At 38.1% G+C, this 26,787-nt stretch overlaps 1 protein-coding gene across 9 annotated transcripts in view; it reads right to left on the bottom strand.

Moving 5' to 3' along the window:
- Nucleotides 1–619: 619 nt before the first annotated feature.
- Nucleotides 620–26,787, bottom strand: part of SLC2A9 (solute carrier family 2 member 9) — a 105,306-nt gene continuing 79,138 nt past the window's right edge. For 8 of the 9 annotated variants that reach the window (XM_059845169.1, XM_059845168.1, XM_059845170.1 and 5 more), the window contains 2 exons: nucleotides 12,930–13,057; nucleotides 620–4,335 (listed from right to left, as the gene is read on the bottom strand). In XM_059845169.1, the coding sequence (XP_059701152.1) occupies nucleotides 4,078–4,335; nucleotides 12,930–13,057 (386 nt within the window). In that variant the 3' untranslated portion in view covers nucleotides 620–4,077. The remainder of the gene's footprint in view (nucleotides 4,336–12,929; nucleotides 13,058–26,787) is intronic. The other variant, XR_009486287.1, reaches the window with a different exon arrangement.

Raw genomic sequence — 26,787 nt, 5'->3', positions numbered from 1 at the left:
TTTTTTTTACTTTTTTAAATTTTACTCTGAAGATGAAAATTATTCCATATGGATTATTACTCACATCTTCCCCCACTAGAAAGCAGATCCCTGTGGAGTGAAAATTGGCTTCAAAACCTGAAGTATGAAATTCAACTTTTTATACATTTCAGATTTCAGTTTTTGCATATCCTTGTAGCAGAAATAGTCACTTGACTGAATTTCTCATCAAAAAGAAGAGCTGTAGCAACTCAAATTCATCCATTGCAAATGACAACTTTCTGCAAGAAGCCTCACCAGCTTCAACAATTCTTATAAACAGTTATTACTACCAGTAGCCAGTTTTAATAATCTTCCTCACACTGTTGTCTGCATTTTTATTTCCAAAGCTCAGTATAAACATATGAAAGAATGAAGTGTTGAATCTGATTTGAGAATCAAAATAAAATATGTTCAAAAAAATGCTTCAGGGACCATTTTCTTCCCATAATTCCCAACCACCCAACTGCAGAGTTCACAATGACTTGGCTCATCCAGACACAGGACTGAGCAGGTTTGTGCTGGGACATCCAAAACCCCAGGGAATTGAAACACGTGCACATGTGGAGGTTCAGATTTACCCAGAACAAAATCCACATAATTAAAATTTTTTCCAAAGGTTTATTTTGCAATCACTGTACATGGACATACTTGATGACACAGACTTGTGGTACCCATACAAACACCACCTCACAGTACCTCACCCCAATGTCAGACAGGAAATGTGGCACCACACAACACTTGCTGACAAACACACAGGCTATAGACAATTAGACACATTCAACAACAAAAAAAATAAACTATAAGTTGCTGATATTTTCCATGTGGTCCTCTCATTGCTGGAAAAATTATAGCAGCGTAACAGTGGAAAAAAACTGTATGGAACAACTTCAAGAACAACACACTCCTTAGGGTCAGAGATGAGAAAGTTAATGAAGTACTGGCACATCTGAAACTTCCACAGCCCAGGGCAGAGGACACTTCCCTGGCTAGTGAACAAAGCACTAGCTTGGCCTGGAATTCGAACATTGGATGGCAAGAAAAGTCAGGTGAGATCTGGAGCCCCTGTCCCGCACCGTGCCCAGTCTGTAGCAGCACTTTGCAGCCACACAGAAAGTGTGTGCCCTTCCAGGCAGGACAAGAGAGGGCAAATGGGATTGCAGAAATGAAAACATGACCCCTTGCTGTTAATGGTGTACAAGGCCCCCGAGCTGTGATAGGAAATTCCATCAGACATTTCTACCTATGCATTCAGAGCTGGGCTCCAAATGCAACTGTAGGCAAATGTAAGATGATTTTATTTTGTTGCAGAAGTCCTAATTTCTGACACAACTGCTGTATCAGGTCAGCATGGTATTCAATTGAAGTTATGCAATGGTAACATTTTCAGCAGTGTCTATAATGTATGCTGATGAACAGCACTAAGTGCTAAATTCTGCTCATTCTAATAATATTGGTTTCCAATCTTCCACCTTGGCTCAAAGCAGATCTCATCACACCATGTTAGCAGCCCTCACTACAAAGTAAGGTAATTCCCAGCCTGAAGGAGAGGGTCTGAATTTGCCAGTCTTGCCTTGTAGGCATAAAAAGAAGAAATTTTTCATAAAATTTTCTGGAGGGCTGGCATTTACATTCAGTGTTTACATGGACATTCACTTAGCAAGCCTCATGTAACCCTTGGAATAGGGAAGTAAAGGCACTGAAAGGTAATATTTTCATTTGCTGTATATATAATTTTACAAGTGGATATTACATTAACACTTTTCTTCAATTTTCTCCACAGTATTTGGTTAGCTTCCATTTATTACTGTCAGTTGCAAAAATCCCACTTTGCTCTCTTCCTTAATAGAAGCACAAAACCCATACATATTTTATTTTTCATTCTTAATTCTCTTTCTCACATATATTTAATTTTCTTACTGCTGTACTTCTATCCCAGTAGGAAAAAACTCCATAAAGTCTGGCACAAAAGCACCCATCAATTTTTTGTCAATTATCTAGTAATGAAATTGTCCTATTAGGTCAGCTTACAGTATCTGTGGTAAATATGCCATATACAAATAAATCAGTATAAAACTATATGCATAAATTAGTAGTAACAGCTGAACATTAGGATCACTGGTTTTAATTTACAGTGTAATTCACAGAGTAGAACAAAACAAACCCTAGCTTATTTCCTGGAGAAATACAAACACAAACAAACCTCCTCCCCCACCCCTCCCCAGATACCAGAAAATAATTATCCATTGTGTGTGTATGTATATGAATACAGATCACAGAATCATAGAATAGCCTGGGTTGGAAGGCACCTTAAAGATCATCTTGTTCCAATCCCCCACCATGGGCAAGGACACCTTTCACTAGACCAGACTGCTCAAAGCCCCATCCAATCTGGACTTGAACAATTCCAGGGATGGGGCAGCCACAACTCCTCTGGGCAACCTCTTCCAGTGCCTCATCACCCTCACAGTAAAGAATTTCCTCCCAATGTCCAATCTCTATCTACCCTCTTTCACCTTAAAGCCACTAATATTAAACCATTGAATATTAATATGTATTTATACTTGGAATATATATATATATTCATATATGCATACATATATGAATATATATGGAAATTTTCTCAGAAAAATGCTCCAAATACATGAATTTCTAGATTAGTAAATAAAACTTGTGGAAGCAGTTGACTCTACCTACATGCTGCACTTTCTTCTTGTGTCTTACTCCTAACTGAGAGCAGCTCAAAGACTTACTGACTTTTCACATAAAACAGCTATTTAATTTAAAAATTCTTTTTACCCCTCAACATCCAGGTACCTAGAAGGATCAAGAAAAACTGTTATCAAAATTAAAAACTGTAAAGGTGTTGTTCATTAACAAAAATCCCATGAATTGTTCACTGAACCACTGAGAGCCTGCTGAGTCTTTCTCTCATGAAATCAAGCAGTTTTACAAAACTTTAGACAGCTTAGAAACTTATTAATATGAGCTAGGCCTGGTGCTTCAGAATCTAATGCCCAAATAAAAATTAGTGCTTAAGTAAGAAATAGGTGCCTGAATTCCTATGCAGAGATCTGAGTGTTAAGAACTAAGTCATCAGGTCTCAGGGAAATTTGTTCTCCTAAGACTTGTTTTAAAAGGAATTTGAAAAGAAAAGCAATAAACAAACAAAACAATTTAAAAACCCCAACCCTTGGAACACTTCATGTTTGAATTTTTGTTTCAATACTATGCCCTACACATACCATCATAGTTCTCTCACTTCCCCATGAGGTTTAGTTTTCCTTTCATATTAAACCTTTTAAGTTTAAAAATTAAAATTATGTAAATATACATATTCAGAGAACTGCAGTGCCAGCAAACCCAGAAACTAGAGACAACTCTTGTTGATTTTTACAACCTCTATTAGTAGTGAATAAGGATTTGCAAGTGAGACAAGGAAACTCATCGGGACCCAGAGCTGCCCATTTCTGGGAAGGTGGGAGATGTTCAAACAATGCAACTGAAAGTCAAAATAGCTAGAAAAGGAATGGGAGGTCAGGGAGGTGTCATGTCAATTCTCATGGGGAGCTTGACTGACATCTTGGGAAACATGGAAAAAGTCATTCTGGTGCCATTCCAGGTTTGCTTCTCAGCAGATCCCCACTGGGATCTCTTCCCTTGTCTCTGCCTCCTCCTCCTCCTCTTGGAGAGAGGAGGCCACCTCCCTGTGAGCACTTAGGGGTGCTCAGCCAGCTGCTGCTCAAAACCCTGGCTCCCCACTGCCACTTCCCATCTCCAAGTTTATATTCCCCATCCCACTCACCAGAGCACTTGCTTCACAGGTGCCAAGGAAACGCCATCTCATTTATTTCATCAGTTGCCTCTCCTCCCACCCCTCATTGTCTCAGCTGTTACCACAGCTGCTAATGAGTTCACCCATACCCACTTAGGAACATTTTCAAGAGAAAATGGCTTCAAGGAGAAGCAGTTCATGATGTTCATAAAATATACAAGTTGTGCACTGCTATAAATGAAAAGAGCACACTTCCCCCCATCCCCTGAAAGAGCATCCTGGGTTTACACAATCCCTTTCATGGTTTCCCCATTGTCCACTGAAGATGTGAAGTTTGATTCTTGTTCTTCACTTGGTTTCCTCTCCCTTGGGTAATGGTTCATCTCTTGCATTTCTAAAGTTTCTTTATTCCTTTTGGCAAATGCTTGGCTGATCTCATGAAATGTCTTATTTTTTGTTTCAGGCAGGACAAAAAACAGGTAGGCTGCTCCTGCAAAGCAGACACCAGCAAACACCAGGAAGCAGTAAGTCTGTAAACCAGCCTGTGAATAGAAAACAGTGGAGATGGTCATTACAAAAGAGAAAAAAAAAAAAACCAGAAGAAAGGCAGGAATGTTTTGAAAGAAAAAATGGGGCATATGGAGCAATTTTTAACCAAGAAAAGTACTGGCACTCATTGCTAGTTGGAGTGCTGAGAAGTTCATAAAAATGCATGAAATTTTGGTTCCTCCAACACTGCCTGTGGCCTGTCGACAGCAAAGCAGGTTCCTGGCACAGGCACACAGAGCTGCAAGCTGGGCAGTGCTGGGAGACACCAGACTGAGCTGGGGGAGAGCAGGGGAGAGCAGGGATCCTGCACTGTGCTCAGCTGAGCCTGGCACTGCCCCAGGGTTTCTGGAAATGAGACAGATGTTTCACTGGGTGGTTCTGGACACCCCCCCCAGGCCCAGGTACAGGAACCTGGGCATGCTTTAGCAGTGCTGTGCACCTCCACAAAACCCATGGGAAAACTGCCATAGCCAGGGGCATCTTCATCACAGCAGTTACAGGCTCTGAGATTTTCAAAATAAATGAGGAAAAACCCCAAACAGCACCCATTTGTTATCACTCTTATGCTTACGGGAGTTCACAGCAGGAAAAAAAGTCCATTTCTTTAAAATGCATTTCTTTTCATGCTAGAAAGTGTAAGAGTTAGAAGGGAATGCAAAGTACAGACCATATTTGAATGTTATGGATTTCACTTCACTGCAAAACCAAAGAGAGTAGATGTAAAGAAGTTCATTTATGAATTGATTAAATTGATTATAAAGGCTCCATCCAGCCAGTAGGAGTTGCAGTTCACTGAAACATAACTATTTCTTGCCTGGTGATGATTAGATCATTTAGAAGCTACCGGTTACCTTTCAGCAGTACAGTTATGAAAAAAACATTTGATAAATACCATATTGCCATCTGAGCTTTGTTGCTTGGAACAGGTTTGATATTATGGCTCCACAGAAGCCACTTGCAACATTTGAGGAAACCTCCCTTCCTCCTCTGTGGATTTACACTCTCAAACATCCAATTTACCCATATTTTTCTAATTGCTTTTACTAACAAGGCTGAATTAAACCAGGAACGATATCTCCAACTCCAAAAATAAGGCAACATTTCTGTGGTGCCTTGTGTGAGGTCATGAACAGCAAACCCAAGGAGAGCCAAACTCTTCAGATGCTGCAAGGCTGAGGTTACTCCAGGGAAAACCACCCAGGACAGAAGAAACAGACCTGTCTTCCTCAACATATATATTTATAGATGCCATTAAAGGTATGTAACTGAAACAAGTAAGAGCCAGTAACCTTCATTTTACATGTTTGTAACAGGCTCTCATCATGCCTGGTTAGTCACAGCAGTCCTACCCTGCAGGCTGGTTTAACTCCCTGCTTTGGGTGCTCAAGGTGTATGCAATTCTTGGCACTATTTTTATGTTTCACTTGCTCATTATGCATCATGCGTGGTGTGCAAGAAGATCATTAATTCCTGTGTGGAACAAGAAAGAAAAAGTGGAAAAAACCCTTTCCTGCAGCTGCTTTTTAATACCATGGCTGATTTCCAGCCTGCCTAGTCACAATGTTCTCTGTTTCTGTGGATAATCCATTTCCTAGTTCAGTGCTTCAAATCCTGCCTGTAACAGGAAAAGCTAGCAAGTGCATTCTCTGATATTGTCTATGGACTCTAGAGATCTCCAATGCTTTTTCATTAAATCCTAGAAGCATGAAGTCCTGAGCAAGCTGACAATCAGAAGCCAAACAACATGGGTAACATGGTGGGGGGAAATATTCTGGCATGTAATAAAGAGAACTTAATAGCAAAGCTTATACAGAGGCAGAAGCAAAAGGATATGTAGACAGGAGAAAATAACTCTGCAGCGCCTCATAAATCATCCTGTCATGCTAAGAATTTAAATTTTGCATCTGGATCTTCTGCATTTGTAATTGTTCTTCAGCTGAATGGCAGAATTTCAACCCAGAATCATGTTTCTCACTTTTTAAAATTTCACCAAATTAAATATTCTCCATTATGAAAGTGAACCATTAATACCTCATATAAATAAACATGCCAACCAAATTTGATAAGTTACCTCTGTCTCTTGGTGGTGCAGCCACAACTTTGTCCCCCTTTCTAATTCTTCTTGATTTCTTTGCTGTCCATGAGCTAAATAAATTAGTGCTTATTATCTTTGATTCATATCTAAGTAAACCTCTTCTAATTGAACTAAACACTCATGAGTGCATGTCTTATTTGCAATTATTTTACCTGACATATTTATATTTATTTGTAATAATCACACTCTTCTTCATTTCTGCAATCCCTTAAGAAGTAGCCCTGAAGGATCTCCAACTGAAGTTTCACAGAGAATACGCTAAAAATTAAATTTTGTTATAAATCCTACAAGTGGGTTTTGTAGGATTTATTGTATCCTGCAGGATTTGTCCAATAGGCCCATAATTCCCAGACAGGAGGATCTCTGCAGAGTGACCACAAAAAGCCCTTTCATCACCAGCCATTCTTCAGGTATAATACTTTCTTAAAGCTGGTTATTATTTACACTCACAGCAAAGAAAACCCCTCATTCATAAACCTTTTATAAGTTGTCTGGAGTTCAATTTATATCACCCAAACCTGCATTTGACACAGAACATCACATACTAATTAAATTACTCATTAAAAACATGGAGCCCTCTATATCCACTGCTCACTGATAAAGGTTGTAAGGCAGAAATAGAGGGTAAAGGGGGAGGAAAATGTTAAATCACAAATCCCAACTCAGTAAAAACCTTTAGTGGGACATAGGTGGGATACAGTTCAGCCTAGATGTTGAATTCATTTTTATCTGCTTCTGATGTATTTTGAATTGCCTGGTGCTGGAGGAAACATCTGAGGGTGGAACAAGCAATTGATTGCCCCAAATGTATCTGATGCCCCTGTCAGAGAACCTAGAAGGTGAGATAATGTGGTGAAGTGCAGTAAATGCTGAGCTATTGAGCAATGGCTACTACAGAAAAGGTACTGATAGATCTGCCAGGAAACAGGATCTTTGTTCCATGAGAGTAGTGTACTTTCTTTTATTTATATTGGATATTATTTATGTTATGTCCATGAAACCTGCACACCTCACTATTTGTAAGCACCATAGTCTCCTAACTAACCTGCAGCTCCTCTGTTGTTTTACTCCTTCCAGGGTGCTAGAGGTGAGCCTGCTGCTGCTACTGTAGAAGTAAAACCACAGAATATTGCTTATCCTCGGGGTGGGGAGCAAAAAGCTGAGGAAGAACTTCAGTTAAAGTCTTTGGTGACAAAGCATCAATTCTCTGCAGCTCTGAATATTTGGACCTACAGACATGGATGGCCTCAAGATTCTTCACTGACATGTGCATTGTCAATGATACAAGAATAATGACAACATATATGATAAAATTGAGAATGTTAATCCTTTTTCTATGCTTTGTGACAGTATTTTACCTGCTACATGGAGTAGAAGCCTAAGTGATCAAAAAATTGAATACTCGTGTCCACCAGAAGTGTAGCTTGACTCTTCTGGTGCATACAAGTACTCAATTTAGCAAAACATATCACCTCTGAACAGCTGGAAGGGGCAGGTAAAAGAGGAAGGGGATGTCAGAAGAAGAAGTAAAAGTAAATAAATGCTGAATGGAAGTTCTAAGCAAATAGAGAAAGAATTCAAGGCAAGTGTGTGGTTTCTGTGGTTCTGCATTTCCTCACGTGAGGACAGGTTACTGCCTCACCCTCTGCTCCAAGCAGCAGCAGCAGCAGCAGCAGCAGCCCTGGGCATGCAGGAAGCTCCAAGGCAGCCCCATCCATGTCCCACTGGCACATCCACCCTGCTGCTCTCTTCACACTGCCTGCACTTCTGCTCAGGTTCAGAACACCCTGCACCTTTTCAGAACAAAGCTGCTTCTCCTCCCCCACCCCAGGCAGCCTTGCCAGAGCTGGGAATGTTTCCTTAGCAATACCTGAAGCCAGGATTTTACCTGCAGGGTTGGAAACCCAAAGGTCAGAACAAAGCTCTACAGCAGCCTGGGCTTTGCAGCTGTTCTCCCTTGGCATTTCCTTAAGCATAACCTCCTGCAGGAACACCCAAGGTCCAAAGGTGAGCAGAGCTTCAGGTGATTCCTCAAAAGGAGCAGTGCTGTCTCCTGGTAGATATCCATTCAGAGCCAAGGGCAGACATGCAGGGAGGATCCCTGAAGGGCCAGGCTTTCTGGGGATACTGAGGGTCACCTGCCCTGCCAGGTGTATGGGGAGGGCAAGAGAACAGCAGACACACTTATTGATGCAATCTCCTGAGGGAAGCACCTACTAGGTCAGCAAACTGATCAAAGCAGGATTTACATTGGATTTTTCAATGCTGGTGAGGGCTATTGCTATACAGGATATTTAATTGCTATGCATAAACTTTGGAATGCATCACCTTCTATTTTAATACCAGCTTTCTAAGGAGGCCATTTGAAAAACAGTATTTCTGCAAATTTTGGCCAGCTGAATCCTGAATTACTAATTTTTGTCTTTTCTGCAGATGATAAAGTCTTTGTATTTGTGGAAAAAAAAAAAGAAAGAAAACCAAGAAATTATTTACCAAAGAAACACATGCAATTACCACAAAAAAGAATAAAAGTTGAAGTACTCGGGCAATTCCCCAAATCAGATCCCAGGCATGGCAAGAAATCAGGCCTGACTTTGAGTATGAAATAGAGCTGCATAAGCAACATGTATGAATAAGCAGGTGCAGCTTTGCCAAATTTTCTTAAGCAAAGAGGTGAACAAACCTATCCCCCAGCTTGTGATGGGCTGCTGTACACATTACAGAGAAGGTACAGGCATTTCCCCCATCTCCCTTTAAACACAATAGTAAAGAACACTTAATTTTTAGCACTATGAACTGACTTTAAGTATCCAAAATGAATGAGAAAACGAGTTCCTTTTTTAAAGCTAAAAAGTAAACTGAAACAAATAAAAAAAACTAAGGTTGAAATTACCAGAATTGTGTTTTTAATTAAAAAACCTGCACAATTTCCTACTTTTGAAGCAATCTAGCTGAGAACAGTCTTTCTGTTAATAGCTTGCATGCTGTGAACACTATATTCTGGAGGAATCTAACAGTAGTTGAGAGGATCATTATGTGCTATTTAACAATGGTTGCTTACTGACTTAACGCAATCTGTGGCAAAAGTTAAATTCTAAGCAGGACTGTGATACTGGAAACAGGAAAACATATATTCTAGGGCAGGTACAGCAAAACAAATGAGCAAATGAAAAAAAATCTGAATTAATTTAACAAACGTAACACATTAATATTTTTAAAACAAAACTTTTGGCTCTTCCCAACGAATGCCAAATGTAACTCTAAATTCTCAACTTGCAAAGTCTCAGACCCTGACACTAGCAAAGGTTCCTTGCATTTGGAAGTTGCCATGAAGATTAGTGTCATGAGATGTGGGTTAAACTGGCTTTTGAAGGGGTGAGGTCAAGTGATAATGGCTCAATGTCTTACAAAATTGATCAGCAGAAAAACTGTTATTCATGTAGACATTTGACTTCACTTGGCTTCAAATTGATACAATGCAGTGAAACAAATGGATAAGGGCTTGTGTCCTTTACCCTTTGTCCTTCTTCTGTTCCAGACTTAATTTAAGGTTCTGCTGAAAGAGCAGGACAATGAAGAAGGACAGAGCACTGAAGTATAATGCTCGTGAAATATAATTCCTAAGTAAAAAATAGAGACATTTTTAGAGATGAACTGCAATTTCAATCATGACCTTCACACACACACTACCTCTTCATAAAGGTGTAACAGATCCTTATATTGTATCCCTGAAGTGGGTTCCTTCTAATTAATATAAGCACATCTAACCCTCTGACAGCCCACATTTCATTTTCCCATCTTTGTGGGGAACTTTAACCATTTCCCCTAACACAGGGACACTGTCATTACATGAAACATCCAATGCATTTGAAGAAGTTTAAAGCACCTTGGCTTAGGGAGACTATGCATAACTTTCTGTACACACCTGTTATTGAAATCCTTGTGCTGAGTAATAGAAAAAGTCAAGGGATACTATTACACAGTAAGGAAATAATAAGGACAACCAAAAGACAATCTTGCTGAGTAAAGGAATCTTGAGAATGAAAATCTCTAGTGTAAAATTAAGGAAGAAATAAAGTAGAAGTAAAAGAGAACCTCCAGAAGCCAGTGTAATGACTCAGAAGTACAACTTCACAGGCACAAATAAATTATTTTCTGAAAGGAGAAAAATAAACACACATACAGGTCTTGGCATGGTACTAATAGGCAATCTGAACTAAGGCTTCAAGGCTTGTAGCACCTTTAATCCACAATATACTGAGCTCCTCCTGGATCACAGATCCAAGCAGATTATTTTGGTCAAAGCCCAGTTAAGAGTTAAATCAGTTTTCCATATAGCAGTTCCCTAATCATAATGGGATATTCCTCTGCATTCCTCAGTAATTGGAAACTTTTGCATTAGGACCAAAGTCTGAAGATGAGCTGCTCTTGAAAATTAAAAATATAAAATACATAGCACTTTAAATATTTCTTGAATACATACTGAATATCCAATGTGATTTTGACAACAAAAAAAAGACTCTGCACAGTTTTCTAGAAAGAAATTATTATGACAGAAAACTTGTGGAGAAATCTGTTATGGTTTCCTACAGTATATTGCTAATTTACCATGTAGTCTTTAAGTGCCTCATAACAATCTAATAGCACAACTTGAAATATGAAATAAAAATGCAGCAGCATGTAATGAAAATAGCATGTTGGGAAATTATTTTGTAATTATTGGTGTTTAGTAATTCTTTGTATTTACACAACACATGACAAAAAGTAAACAGAAACTTTTTCTAGATAGCATCTAATTTAAGGTCCTGGTACACCACTGGATTACTGAAGTCTATCCTTGCAAACTTATTGCTGATGAAGAGTATTTCTTTAACACAAGAAGCCTATTCTATGGCACCAGAAGTTTCTGGGCTTTTAGATTATAATTTTCTGCTGGTTTGTTATTCCCTGTGCCTGCTTCAGCTCATTGCACCCATTTCCACACACATATGCATTCTAATTTCTGATTTACTGTGTCCATGTTCACACATCACCTCAAACAGGTAGTGATGAGGCCTGGAAGAGAAGCCATACTCAATTATTGGGTTATTTTTTTTAATTTGTCAAAAATTGAGTTGTATACTAGCTTTTCAAACTCATCCATATATTTTAATGCATGACTCAAGCCACTCTTTGATTATATTTATCTACAGATGGTTGAAGGGCAAAAATCTATTCATTCAAATTAGTTAATTGGTGACATTTGGAAAACTAATTACTGGCTGATTTTTTTAGTAACCCTAAACTTAACAGATTTGTTTCCCAAATGTTTGGAATAATTTTGTAGAAGCACACCAAGGATCAAAAAAGTGGCTGTTGTTTCTCAAGCAATCAGGTTAGTATTTAAATACACAGGCAGGATTATGCATTCATCCTGTGAAGGTACCTTAAAGATATTTTTTTTTCCTGGTTAAGGTTTATAAAATGAGCTAAGAAGATATTGCCTTTATGTGAAGAAAGTGGTGACTCATAAACTGAATTTTGAGAATACGGTTAACTGAAATAGGAAAAAAGTTAAAGCTTGGGAAAGAGAAGATGTTCTAGTTTGATCTTGTGAAAAAGCTTTAAAAATCAAAGTCTGAGTAACACTGCTTTCATCTTTAGGTACAAACTCTAAGCTTTTTCTCGTTTTATTTCTCTTTTTTTAAAAGAAAAAAAAAATCCCAAAAAAAAAACCCCCTTCAAGCTGGAAATACATTTATCTTCATTAAACTAAACTGGATAATTTTCTAATCACACAACTGGATATTTTTATGACACATAATGATAAATTCCCTAAGGCTACAGCAAACTTCATATGGATGCATACTAAATCACTCAAAAAGCTTTAATATGCGTGTGGAAAATTATAAAATGCAGTTTGCCTTTTAATTTGAATTTACTGAGGGTCTTTTTAAGCAGTTTTCACCAGGTGATCTATCAGGTAACATTAGCAGAACAAGTAGGGATTGTCCTGAGTTGCATTAATTCAAATCTGACAGCTAAGCAGAACTTGGGTTATCACCAGTTTTGTACAGGAGGCAGAAAATGCAATTTTGAAGAAATTAAAAAAAAAGAAAAAAAGAAAAAAAAATACACCCCCCATCAAAAAAAAAAAAAAAAAAAAAAAGCAAGCAAACAAACAAACAAACCCAAACCCAAAAAGTTACCTAAATAAAAGTACTCTGAGTAAATGTCCCTAGGTTTGGGATCTTGCTCTCTGTCCCTGCCAGCTGCCACGGAGGCAGGTGGTAGAAGCAGAAGCACCTGGCCAGCTGGGCTGGAAGGGAGGATCTAATGCTACTAAAACAGTCACTCCTCTTCTGGAAGAAAAACCTATCAAACCACACAGAAGCCTCCATTTGCTGGATGAGCTGGGGCTGCCCCATGGACTAGGTCAGGTTTTCAAAACCTCCAGGGGATGGTCAGCAGCAGTGATGTCACAGCATATCAGTTAGCAGGGGTGTGGAGTACCTGGATGAAGGGGAAGAGCAGTCCCACTGCGAAGTTGCAGAGCCAGTTGACTGTCCCAGCTATCATGAATGCAGCTGGCCTCTGTGGCTGCTGGAAAAGCTCTCCAGTGAGGACAAAGGGAATCCCACCTGAAACAGGGTCCAACAAGACAGTGGTTTTAGTAAAGTCCCCCACCCATCAGCAGAGATGAACAAGCCTTGTGATGCACACCTCCATGACTAGCACTGCTCTGCAGCTCTCTGCAGGGCCTTCTGAAACAGACCTGTCAAAATCATATTTGAGAGAAGTGGCACTTCTTTCTTTCATGCCATCACATCTCCTGTTTGACATTCTTTTCAGGGATGACAAGCAGGTAACAGAGCAGTGAATCCACACAATAGCTTCCAGAGCATCATGTGATAAACTATTTATTCAAAATAAGAATGATTGTTTCTACTACAATGCTTGAAATTCTGAAAATTCAGAGATACTCCAAAATACTTTAGATCTTAACAGTTGGAAAGATGGCTCCAAAGACACTAACTCCTATTTTTTTATAATTATTTTATTTCGGCAATAAAAAAGACAAAACTTTTGCTTCCCTATGAGTACACTTGTCATTGATGCTTATTTAATACATTCCCTGACCAGATCCTGCTGGCACTTCTGGTGAGGTCTATTTCTCCCATCAGACAGGGACTCTGACCTCCATAATAACAATTGCAGTTGAATACCACATTTGCAACATGTGTTTTCTTCCACTGAGGCAGTGGACTATTTTGTACAGCCCTGGCATATAACAGTAGCCCCCAGGGAGTAGCTGTCTAGTAGCTGAAAGTCTCAATTTATGATCTTTGGCTTCCTTCATTCCCATTTGATATTTCCATAGAAGTATTTCTATTTTTAGAGAATAAAACCCAGATTTTTTTTGTTGATCAGCTGCATAATTCAGTTAATTTCACACATTAGACATATATCTACTCGCATAATTATTTCATTTCAGTTTGAAGAACTGTACAACTAGTAACATCTGTATTCTGCTTTTATCAGTTTCTGCCTCTAGGTCCTCAAGTGTGCTGGTATTACCATTCAGCTTTGTAGGCAAGACCCATATACACTGTGTAGGACTATGTAAGTCCTTCCTCAGTTTTAAGCATTTCAATAAGAAGTGTAAACAACCAAAACCATATTTATAGATATATTTACTTTCAAAAACCTCTATAGCAATACTGACTTCCAAAAGATTTATAAATTAATAAGAAAACACCACTACAGACTTATCCATCCACTGGGTTTTCTCCTTGCACATCTTTCCTTGGTCCATGTGCCAATCTTTTGCCCTCTCTTTACCCTTGGACATTTGGGAATACATCTCTAAGTGCATTATAGGGCTGCATCCTTATGTAGCCCCCCGTGCTCAGTGGCCCTGAGCTTAAAGACATGCACCAGAAGCTCCTGTGAGCAGTGTGAGATAGGGACTTGCAAACACAGAGCATGACATGCAGATGACATGTGTTGTCAGACATCCTTCCAGATGCAGAGCCATGAATATGTGCATAAATAAAGGCAATGTGATGCAGCAAAGAGCTACTCTCCATCGTGAGCTCGTGTGACTTTTTGTGAGGACACAACTGAAGTGGTAGCAAAGCCTTCAAGGGAACTTTCTGTGCCAAAGAGTGTCAGTATAAACTACACCAAAACAGTGGAGAATAAATAAATAAATTTATTTACTCCTACTTTATACATAGGAAACTGAGATACGGAGAGTTTAAGCCATCCAAACTGCAGCTTTGTATCTTTCTACAAGACATATGTAGTACCAGAATTCTGTGACTAAAAAAAAAAAAGCAAACTCTCCCAGCAGCAGTTTGAACACATAGAATAAGTATCTGAACCCCCAGAACCTAACAAAATTCCAGCAACATGAGGTTTATTGATGCTTGATGGCTTCCAGTGGCCATTCTATCATACCCTTGGGATTTGGGTTCAAATGGCAGCAATCAGATCTGGTCTGTCAGCATCCGGTTTGGGTCTTAAATACCATATGAGGCAGCAGTTTGCCACGACACTTGCCCCTTGGAGAGAGGAGCTGAAGGACTAGAAACAGAAATTGTGTAAGATGACTTATTTATGATCATTTATTCTGTCATGCCTTTGCTGTAGGACAATCTACAGAGGTGTTGTTGTTCTTGTCAGTATAATGAAATATGCAGTTGGAAGCATCATTTGGAAAAGCAGCATTTGGAAAAATACATATTGCACAAGAGAGAAAAAGCCAGAGGCAAAAAAAGAGAAAAAAGTACAAGAGGACAGAAACCTATCAGAAAGTATAAGTGTAATGGAAATAAAAATGCATGGGCACTATCTTGGAAACAGGTTCCTTGAAATCCTAATTTAATTTCTAAGAACATATCAACTATCACTAACATTCAAAAATTCTGTGGAGAAATGGGAAGGGTGACACAGACAGACCTCCCAGATTCCTCATGGTCTAGAGAAGAATAGCCACAGCATCACAAAACAGAAATTCAGCTTCTGTAGAGGGATGACTTTAAAGAATTGTAAGGAGGAACCAAGGAGCCTGAAAAGTGATATATGAGTTATGTGAAAGTCAGGTCAGGTCTGGGAACACAGGAAATGGAATGAAGCCAGGTCACTGCTGTCTGTTGCTGTATGCCTGGAAGAGCACAGATTTGACCTTATGAAGATGAAGAGGAGGGCATGTGAATGCCTCCCAAGGCCACACCACTGTGAAAAACACACCCTGCAAATAAGTGAAGTGAAAAGGAAATTTAGGAGAGATGAAGGAAAACTGTAAAGCCTTAAAGTCACAGTCAGTGATGGCACCTGAGATGAGCTGAACTTATAGCCCCAGGATTCCATCCTCAGTCATTTCAAAATGTCAGGGATGTGCTCAAGGAGTCCCTTTCTCCTGGATCTCACTGTTCTTAGAGATACAAATCTGAGTGCCTGGGGCTGAAGGGAGCTGTATTATGCTTTGACTATGTAAGTTGGATCTGAGCAGAGATCACAATACCGTGACATCTTACCAACCACTTCTCAGAGTCAGTCTCTGCAACATACCCTACATAATCACTAGGCCAGATGGGTCTGTACCAGCCTGTGCTCAAACATGGAAGCTTGGAAACCACTGTCAAAAGCAATCCAACCAAACCACTGTATTTTTGGAAGAGCCTTTAAACACTGTCATGAGTTTTGCAACTTTAACACGTATTTGAACGTGGGTGAAGCAATTCACAAAAATGCTACCTGATCTTTCTCATGGAGGATGAACCTGGCATTGTCTTTTCCCCTGGAAAGCTTTCTGTAAAATTTTCAGTGAAGCAGTTTTATTTTAGCTCTGATCATAAAACAAAAAAGTGTATATTAGCATTTCCCGTAGGAGTTTTTCAGCAAAGTAGCTTCCAAACATGAATTTAAATAGGTAATGCATTGACCACATAATTACAGTGATTAATTTCTAATACTTTGTTCTTTTTAGCATTGCAGTGAACATAATAGAAAAATTCTTAACATATTGCAGTGCTAGTAAAGAAAGACTGCTATACCTGTTAGGATTCTACATCTGGAAACTACAAATGTCTTACTGCAGGACTTGTATATCAATAAGGTGTTTAATAAAACAAGATTAAACCCACATGGAACAATTAGACATGCACAGATACTTCTGTTTCTGTGTTCTTTATTAATTTATCTCCGTAATTAGTCTAGTTACACATAGAATCAATGTCATGGGCTGGTAAAAATCCAGACTCTCAATCCAGTACTCTTTAGTGCATGAAAGTTGAATGTTAGAACAGAAAAAATATTCTTGTATCCATGCTATAGATTTTCAAATATATATTTAAATGTACACAAATGTTCTCTCAGGTAAAATTAGGTGCTCATATTTACTGTTTTTTTCAGTGAGCAGTTATGAATAAATATTGCTTAGCAGGAGTTACATGAGTCAGTGCAAAAACCTGAATACAGAAAACATGGCAAAGGAAGGAAAATGCTGAACTCCTCATTCTGTTTTTATCCAGTACCTAACAGGGAATTTATGCTATGGCTATATATATGATTTATGAAATGAGACCATTACAAGAATAAATGCCTAATACAAATCAGGGAGATTTATCACAGTGGCAAATTACCTCTAAAGGTGACAGAAACTTTGTGCCCTAAGAACCACTGAAGAGAAAGGAACTCTCCCTGAGCTAGCAGCTCATCTTTCAATACCCACCCAAGCCAAATCTTGGTGTGCCCAGGCAGTGGCCCCATGGCAGCCAGAGAGTTTCCAGCCCCACCACAAGAACCACCCGTGGCCACCCAGCCTAGTGACCTCCTGCAGCTCTCAGCTCTCCAAATTCTGCTCTACAGGGGGGAGTCTGGGAATCCCAAAAGGCTGATTAGGGCAAGAGCCCCCAGGCTTTCCAACTCCATGCTTTGAGACAAGAAGGCTTTGAAGTTTTGAGAAAACAGACAACTACCTTGCAACAATATTCTGTTTTGGGGGGAAAAAGAAGTCTGTGGAGCTCCAGACATGATCAAGCAAAATGGCTTTGTCTGCAAGGCAAGGCCTGTAGGGAAGACTGATATATCCTAATATATTGGGAGATAAAGGAAGATATTGGGAGATAAAGGACTGTCCCAACCAAAGGTTTTGCTATTTGCAAGTCAAGTGACCTCTACAGAGCAGCTCTGGGAGAGAAGAAGCAGAAGTGAGAGAAAACTCCTGGAAAATAACTGCTGGGAAAACAACCCAGTGTTCTTCAGAGGGAGAGCAAAAGGCTGCTATTTCTTTAGTTTCTTTAGCTGCCAGACTTTAGTTATTTAAAAACAACAAACAAACTGAAAAACCTCAACCTAACCAATGAACAAAACCCCCAAAAATACCCATGGGAAAATAAACTTCAGGAATACTGCAAGGGAGGGATGCAATGCAGCTACTGAGTTTCTTTCATTTCTGTAGGTCTGCAGATAGAAAAAAAAATCTTGCAAAATAGATATCTCAATCTTTATAAAGGTATTCTGTCACCTGTTAGTTATTTTAACTTGCACTTTGTATTTGATTGAATAATACCCCACCAAATATGACATTACAGTCAGATATGACAGCTGTACTCCCAGCTAATCCTGCTGAGAGAACTGGGAACAGAAGGTGTGACAGGGGTGTTCTGAGTCACAGCTTCATGCTACAGACTTTTCTAGATGTCTGCAGCTCTTCTCCACAGGATAATTAAGTAAAACAGGCATTTTGTTTGTGGAAAATGGTATAGTATATTAACCACATTAATTTGTACCATTTGAATATTTTCTTAGATTAAAGGTCACTTGAGTAAAAGACATTTAAAGCACTCAGTCTATGGCAAACAAAAAGTGCCAATGGTACGACCAAACTAAAACACACAAATAATACCTTACAAACTCTGATATTATAATATATAGTATTTATAATTACTAAGGACTAGTTTTTAATGCAGTATTGTGTGAAAGACGTTTTGCATTGATTACTTAGCCTTTGGTTTAGCATCTATATAAAACCTGCTATTCCAACAGCATTTAGAAAGCCATTTCTGGAGGTATTCTGAACTTTGTTGGTGCAAGGCAACCCATATCAATCAGGGTAAATAAAACAAACAAACTAAGCAATGGTGCAGAATAAAAATATTGATTCACTCTGTTCTAACCTCAGTAGTTAAAATGTAATTTCTTGGTTCTCATCAGGTAATTTGCACTAAAATGGTTGACATACAACAAGGCTATTACACAATATTTAATAAATCACATAAAATTCTTTCTAGGTCCATATAGGCAACTAGTTCTACAGCAGATATGCCACGCAAAAAACCACAATACTCTTATCTGAACCACCTGATAATTTCCCCTTCAGTGAAATTCTCTCCCTCTTGAATATTAATTAGTGTATTTTCATATAATTTTTACTTCCATAAGTCAGTGCAGTCAAGCAGAATTTTATGAGCAATCCTTTACTGACTGAATCATTTTTCTCAGAAATTTTTTTCAACAAAATACTTATCATATAACTGATGAATCCAAATATGTTCAGTACTTTAAAGATATTTTTCTTTAGATGAATTATAACGATTCCCTTTGAAATACAACGTTGGCTGTAAACATGAGAAATATATTTAATCTTGAATTTATTTTAATTTATTAATTTAATGTAATATTTAACATTTTTGCCTCTTTTATTGTAAGACTGACCAGCAGTATGTAGGCCATTCTGAACAAAATGAATACATTGTTTTTTTGGGTTTTTTGGTAACAATTTTAGTCTATTAGGATATTTGGTAAATTTTTGGGGCATTTTGTTATTATTGTTGTTTGAGTTTTTTGGTCTTGGCTTTTGTTTGTAAAAACTTAACATCAACATTAAATTTCTCCTCTGGTTCTTGGCGACATTTCTTTTTGCTTCACAATTATAATGCTGCATAGCTACCAAAGAATAAAATGCAATTTAAAAAAATGCTCTCAACTTATAACTACATAAACAATTAATAATCTTTTCAACATTTCTGCCATATATTCAGATCCATCTTGTAATATCACAATTCTAATTATAGCCCAACTTTCTGTTCTATTTGAATGTGAAAAACATTTTTTAAACTGAGCTATGAGACTATATAACAGAATTAAATTTATAATTATTCTCAATAACACTGATGATTATTAAATTGTTAAAACCAATTATCTCAATTATGAGAACAATGATGAAAGAGTTTTTACTATAATAAAAGCAGAGAAGTGTCCCTTGTATATTCATCCACTATACAGATGGAAGTAGTGTGGAAATACCCAAATTAAAGACTCATGTTCAGTCTAAGGTAAGAGAAATATTCATACAGTCACATCACTGTATGAGGACTAAAAAGAAGAAAAAAACCAACCCCTGTCTATTCTAGGCTTGTAACTTCTATGATAATCTTCTGAAAGAGATATAAAACCATCAGAAATTATTTCCTGTTAGGAAATCAAGTTGACAGACCAGTAGCACAAAGTGCTGCTGGTTGTGAACCTGCAAGCTAAAGAAATCTTGTAAAGCCAGTCTATTTTAACAAACAAATTATTCATGCTAGCAGTGCACAGTTATAGCTGCATTCATCCTGAAGGATGCCAACAGTAAAAACAGAGGGCCAAATTTTCAGAGAAGCCAGGACAGAAGAGTTCTCCCCGTCCTCCTCCTGTTTAAGATGGGTTACAGACCATGTCTTCACTGCTTATGATTTCTGGACACTGCTGAAGTTTTTAGGACACATAGCCTCAAATGCCAGTAATTAAAGAAATTGGTTGTGCTGCTACAGGACGGTGGACAAGGTATGAGGAGCAGTAGTTGCAGAACTAAGAAAATAGCAAAAGAAAAGATAGTAATGTAAGATAATAACAAAAACCAATTCCTTACTTACAATAACCAAAACAAATATAACAAATAGCAGTACTTCCTTGCTAACAAACAGAAAAGAAAAGGAAGAGAGACTCAGAAGAGGCTCTTTGACTAGAAGCACCATCTGAAGACAGTAACAGTCTTGCTGTGATGAACAGTATAAGCCTTCTTTCTGATGAAACTCAGAAAGAGGTCACATAAGCCATAACTCAGTGTTTCCAAAAAAGTGAAGTTTCTGGAGTAGGATGGATAACATCTGGAGATTTAAAGGAAACAACTGCTTTGACTGTTTGCTTGGTCAAACTGGCACTGACTACCCTTGTTCATGTAGTTCTCCTGGCCTATTTTTTTCCTCTGAAAGTCTGTTACTGGTGTTTATTCATCTTTCTATGCAGTACATTGGCTACCAAGAAACACTGTCTGGACTCCAGAGCAGTGTTCATTGCAGCATTGAGCTAATAAACTTTTGTATTTAGATCTTAGCCTAGGAGATTAGCCAGAAATAGATGAGATGAACAGAAAATTTTTCTTTGCAGTGCATTGCACCTGGGAATTAGGGAAATAAAATATTTTAATTGCCTTACATTCATTAATTCCACATCTACTGTTCTATATATTTATTAGTTTGCACTTTTGCAAGTATAACCATTTTATATGAATTAAAAGAAAAAACAGTATTTCTTTTTTACTATGCTTTCCATATCAAATCCCTATTAATCTGAATAATGTACCTAGGTCACTTACACAGCTTTTGAATAAATGTTTTATTTCATGGTTACATGGACCTCTAAAACTCATGGGTGCATTTTTGCACCAGTACGTTTCTTCAGGGTTGGAGTTGTGAGCCCCCAGCAACTAATTAATGATCATTCAGGAAAAGCTGCTAGTTCAGGTAGGAGGAGTGCTGTCAAGTGTCAAAGCACTCACATTTTGAAAGCTTCAATTAAGATAATTTTTAAAATCTATTGTTAGCAGGATAAAGTTCATAAGTTTTCCTGCTGCTGAGAACTCCAGGTGTCACCTCCAGCAATTCCTTTATTCAGCAGATACAATTACCTTTCAAATACTAGGGGTTAATTTTTCTTTAGAACTGCCACTAATTATGAAGAATTTAAATCACTTTTGCTGCAGAACCGTTAAAAGCTGCACATTTTCTCTATGCTGCTCATTAAGAGAGAAGAATTCAAACAAAACATAAAACAGGTATTAATCCCTAAATATATGTTGAATGACACTGCATTTAATGTATTCAAGGAACATGTTATCCACCCCCCCCAGTAAAAATTCAATGAATATTGAAGGGAATTCTAATCTTATTTCTTAACAGCCTAAAAAAATCAGTTTGTTCACTCAAAGGTAATCAAAAGATAAATTCTCAACTACCTGACTTGGTAGAATTAGTTAATACTCCTGCCCCCAGGGGTAGGCAGGGGCTTTTCCATGGCTGGAGAGAAGCAGAGAAGGCAAGGTCAGTGAGACTCCTGTGGCTGTGCTGCACAGCCCACAGCTGTTAAAGGGCATTGGCAGGGCAGGCTGTGATGGCTGCAGCTGGGAGGGCAAAACACCAACCCCAAGGACACCTGCTTTGGATGGATGGCACCTGATAGCAAGGGAATGGGGCCAGGGGTCTCAGAAAACCTTCAGCTGGGACTGGTATGTACTGTCTGCAGGTTATTACAAATTTCTGAACAGAACCGTAACTCACATTAGGAGTATTTACTGATATTTATGCAGCATATTTTAATTTTGTTGTTGTGCCCACAAAAGCCTTAGGACTATCAACAAACCAAGCCTTTTCCTAAATACCTGGGAAAACTAAAGGTTATTTCTGCACAAATACCCTCCATATCCAATGCAGGAACTACTTGGCATTATCAAAGAATGCCTATCTCTGGGAAGACTGGAAATGCTTCTAGTTTATAGAATTTTTAAAAATTTGAAAATTAACCCAAGCTTTCAAGTTTACAACTTTTTAACTAAATATAGAGCAACATGGGTTTATTTGTTTCTTTTTTACTGCATACACTTTTCTGGTACAGAGAGTGGGTTTTTTTTGCACTCAAGCAAGCTCAAACTCTTTCTCAAAGTGGACTGGCATAATGCCTCTGTGGGAGGCCATGTGTGTTAGAAATTTTTACATCCCACTCTAAGTGGAGAAGCTAAAACATCACACAAAGCCTCTGTAAATGCCTATTTCAGGCAATAATACTGATGCTGCCTTTCATTGCAGTACTTTTATGTCCACATGTGTGCTATTACATCTTTGGTTGTTTCACATCCAAAAGCTGATTTTTATCTTTTTCACTCATGGCATTTTAGGCTGAACAAACCTCATGACTTTCAAAGTGACCCTTTTAGGACAACAGCTCTGCTGTCAATACAGCTGCACATTGGCATTCAGAGTAAGAGCATGGACTGATTTAAACTTTAAATACCAAAGTATCTTTGATATGCCTCAGGCCACAGCAATGATTTCCTCGGAGTTTTCTTTTGTTTACCTTGTAATGTCAATTTAAAATGGTATTCAATTGTATTCATTGTATTCAGCTGTGCTAGGGAAGACTTCACTTACCTTCCATAAGCCATGACAGATATTATAAAACTCTCAAAAAAAGACAAGCATAAGGGAAACAGTTTTCTGGAATGGCCTGGTTTGTTGATATTTTTCAGCTGTGTTTGAAAATGCATTTACTATAAAAAGTAACAATTGAAAAATGAAGATCTTGCTACCATTGAATTTTACTGATTTCTCTTTCCTGTAATCACAGTGTGACTGGAAACATACCACTGATCTGATTTTGTCATCCCTATGCATACTAAATAGAAACCTATTTTAAAAGCAGGAATTTAAGTAAAATCACAGACTCATGTTGGATCACACTAAATTCAGCCTTATCTGTGTTACACTGAACTCAGCAGGACTTGTGTGGGGAAATGCTTCTCGTCCACAGAAATACTTACAGGATTTAAGACCAGAATAACTACTTCTGAGACATTACATAAAACTGCAAAGCCAAAATGCCTGAAGCCACTGTGTATGACTTAGCCAGAGACTCCTGCTTTCTTCTCTCTAGTGCACTGATTTAAAAATAGCAGCTAATGACAGAAATGAAGTCAGGGGCTGCCTTTTGTTGTAGTGACCCACTAGAAAATCCCTCTGGCCACATGTGCATCTTTGCAGATACCAAGGGCTTTAGACAGGTAGAGACAAGGTATGACTTCAATACAGAGGATTGAGCATCTCACTTAGAGATAAAAAAAGAACACAAGATTAGAAGATAAAGGAATCCAGGATCATATTAGATCATCTGGTTCAAATAAAATCCTCAGTTATTTCAGGCACTATTTAATTCTCAACTTTCTCTGTGAGACACTATGAAGTTATTCTTGATCTTTTCATATATAAATCTATTTTCTTCACCTTCACCTTTGCAGCCCTTCTTTGTTAACTGCTGCCTGAGCAGCTTTTTGCTCCAACATTCAGCTTTAAATCATCTCAGAAGCGATGACAGGATGCCTGACAACACAATGAGCATTTTTCACATTACAATACAGTGAGACAATGCATGACAATATGATGTATTAGGTCTTCAAGAAAACATGTAAAAGAATGTGCATACAGAGTGTTCATATAAAACAATTTTTCAAATTACTTAGATAAAATATAATCAGCTATGTGGAAGTCTTCCATGTGATACTTAGGAGATATTGTATTTTTCCCAATCTAACTGGCATTTTTCAGACATCCTTAAATTTTCACCCTGTTCTGAGTTTCTAAGCCTCTTTTTGTCTCCAGGTCATGCAGGCATATATGTCCCATTCTTAGAAATGGACAAAATGCAAAAGATTTCCACAAAATCACTAATCTCAAACTTGGAGTGCCACCATAATAACACAGATTTCTGGCACAAAGATGGCTTGAGTTATCATGATCAAGTAATTGATATAAAATCAACTCCTCCAATTTTTGGAACTTCCATGAGTGTTACTGTCTGTTGTAATAAAAAGGTAATTTTTCTTTTCTTTCCAAAGGACTCCAAGGAACTCTTTGGAAGAAGGGGCATTACCATTACCATGTGCCTTCCTGTGCACACATGGGGCTGATCTCCCACCCAGATACAGTGGTCAAAGGGTGGGCAACACACTTGTGCTACACAAACACTTTTTACAGATCTCAGTGCCACAGTTAGGGTCTGGGGCTATTTCTATGTATTTCCAGTGGTAAAATAAGTCCAGTGTTTCAGTGTACCATGTTTCCAGAGCCAGCAAATTTGCAGAGATTTGAAAGCAGCACTACTTATTCAGTTTCTGAAAGAGGGTGATAAGAGAAGATTTTTTCAAAGCTAGGTATTTTATCAAAACAATACACCTCCTCCCACCTTCTCCCATCCTTCCATTTAGGAAGAAGGCATCATACTCAGCCTCCATGGTTTCCTGTCCCTTCTCTGCAGCAGTGCCTTCTCCACGTATCAGAACTGGATGGAAAGGTGTTACACTTAAACAGAATATGCTTCTAAGGAAGAAATTCCAATAAATCACTTCATGCAAAGATAATGCATGGAAATGCTTTATGCCAGGTTTCCAAGCTCTCAAGGTCTTGTCTGTCTTTGTTACACTTTTTTTCACTAGGAAGGTTGTCCAGGAGTTCATGACAATGTTTCTGCAATCCCCAATTGATCAGTTGATCAGGTTTTTTCTCCACATGTTCCACCATCTGACACATCTTGTCAGGTGGCAGAAAAGCCATTCTTTGGTTCAGAGGATGAACGTATAATTGTTTCATGTGAGTTGGAAAAACCAAAACCTGCAAGCCCCTCATCCGAAATTGCATAACAGACTCACTGACAAATTGGGTCAACATCCCTGCAGACAAATCAGGAAACTGAATGGAATTCATTGTGTGTCAGTTTTTGGGTGTTCAGTTCTTTTTAACAATATTTGGCTGGTGGGTAAAAGGGAACAATCTGCAGTAGGTTTTCTGAAACTACAAAGAACAATTTTTCAATTTTCTCTGAAAAATCAAAAATCTCTTGCTGGCACAGCAACTGTTGTAAATGTACAATGGGTGAATGGGGAGTTCCAGAAAATAGCTAAAAATAATCAGAACCTTTTCTTTTTTTCTGTTTAAGTCAGATTTTAGACCATCTTTCCTTAAAGAGATTGATTCTGCAGGCACAGTTGAACATGAGTTTTCAATCCATGGCGAGGCATCCACATAGGTTTAACTGAGAAAGTGGGAATAAATCTTAGTTTTCCTTTTTTCTTAAATATTAACTAAGGCAAACTTAAAGAAGGAGAACATTTCACATGTACCTAAACCTGCCTATAACTATCCAAATTTCCAAAAACCCTGCACATTATTTACCCATTCTGTAAAAGCATTACAAATCAAAGCATTTGCTCATGATGCAAAACCTGAACAGCACAAATCTGCTCTCTGCAGATCCTGAAAATGTTCTTTTACTTTTTTTCTTTGATTTGTTTTCTCAGCTGCAATTCCCTCAGTTTTTTCTATTTACTTTTTGCTGCATGACAATTCTTCATTTGTATCTTGTTCTTTGAACCAATTCTTTGAAATGTATCCTGTATTTATTTCAGGTCCAGCAAAGAACTTGAGTAAAATTAACCAAATAGGCACAATGAAGCAACTGTCTGGGGCAGCATGGCTCCTTAATCTATAGAACAATAAATAATTTCCTTTCAGATCACACATTGACTGTATCAAGCATAAGGGCCCCTTTAACTTTTAGAAAGTGAAAGCTTTCTGATTTTTATCTATTGACAAAAATGATGAAGTACCAAACCACACACATGCTTGAACATACCTGTTGCTAGAATTACTGTTTCAGTCCTCAAAAATATCTGCAAGCTGAAAAGCTGAGTTCAGAAAAACAAAACCAATGAACACCCTCCATAGTTTATAGTAACTGCTGGTCCTCACTGTAAAGGAGCAGATGGGACTCGTGCAAGTGCTATCAGAAAATGGTTTACACAACATCTAAGCTATCAAGAAGGTATTAGATGTTCTAACAAGAGAGAAAATATTGTATATTTAAAGGAAATTTTATGTTCTAGAAAGTTAAAGCAGTATTTTATAAATTCAATTCCTCATCTTATTTGTTATCTTTAGATGGGATAATTTTTCCAAGTACCAATAGCTCAATAGACATTAACTAAATTCATCCTAGCTTAATATTTGTACCTATGGAATCATTACAAATTGTTTTTGTAGTGTAACTACGGGAGGAATTAAGATACTGAGGATTAGTTGACAATTGTCCCTGTTTAACCACTACAAATGAGTGGCAAGACTTCTACAAAAGGCTAGAAGTATAAAAAATATGCAGCTTTATAATAAAGAATATCTCAATTTTCATGGGGAAAACCCCTTTTACTACCAGAAAGGTGGGAAAGTTATTCTTGAACTTCAGTCTTTTCTCATTAAACCATCAGAGTGCTGCAAAAGAATAC

Source organism: Haemorhous mexicanus, chromosome 4, assembly GCF_027477595.1.
Source record: "Haemorhous mexicanus isolate bHaeMex1 chromosome 4, bHaeMex1.pri, whole genome shotgun sequence".
NCBI lineage: Eukaryota > Metazoa > Chordata > Aves > Passeriformes > Fringillidae > Haemorhous > Haemorhous mexicanus.
This window is presented reverse-complemented; position numbering and strand designations above follow the sequence as displayed.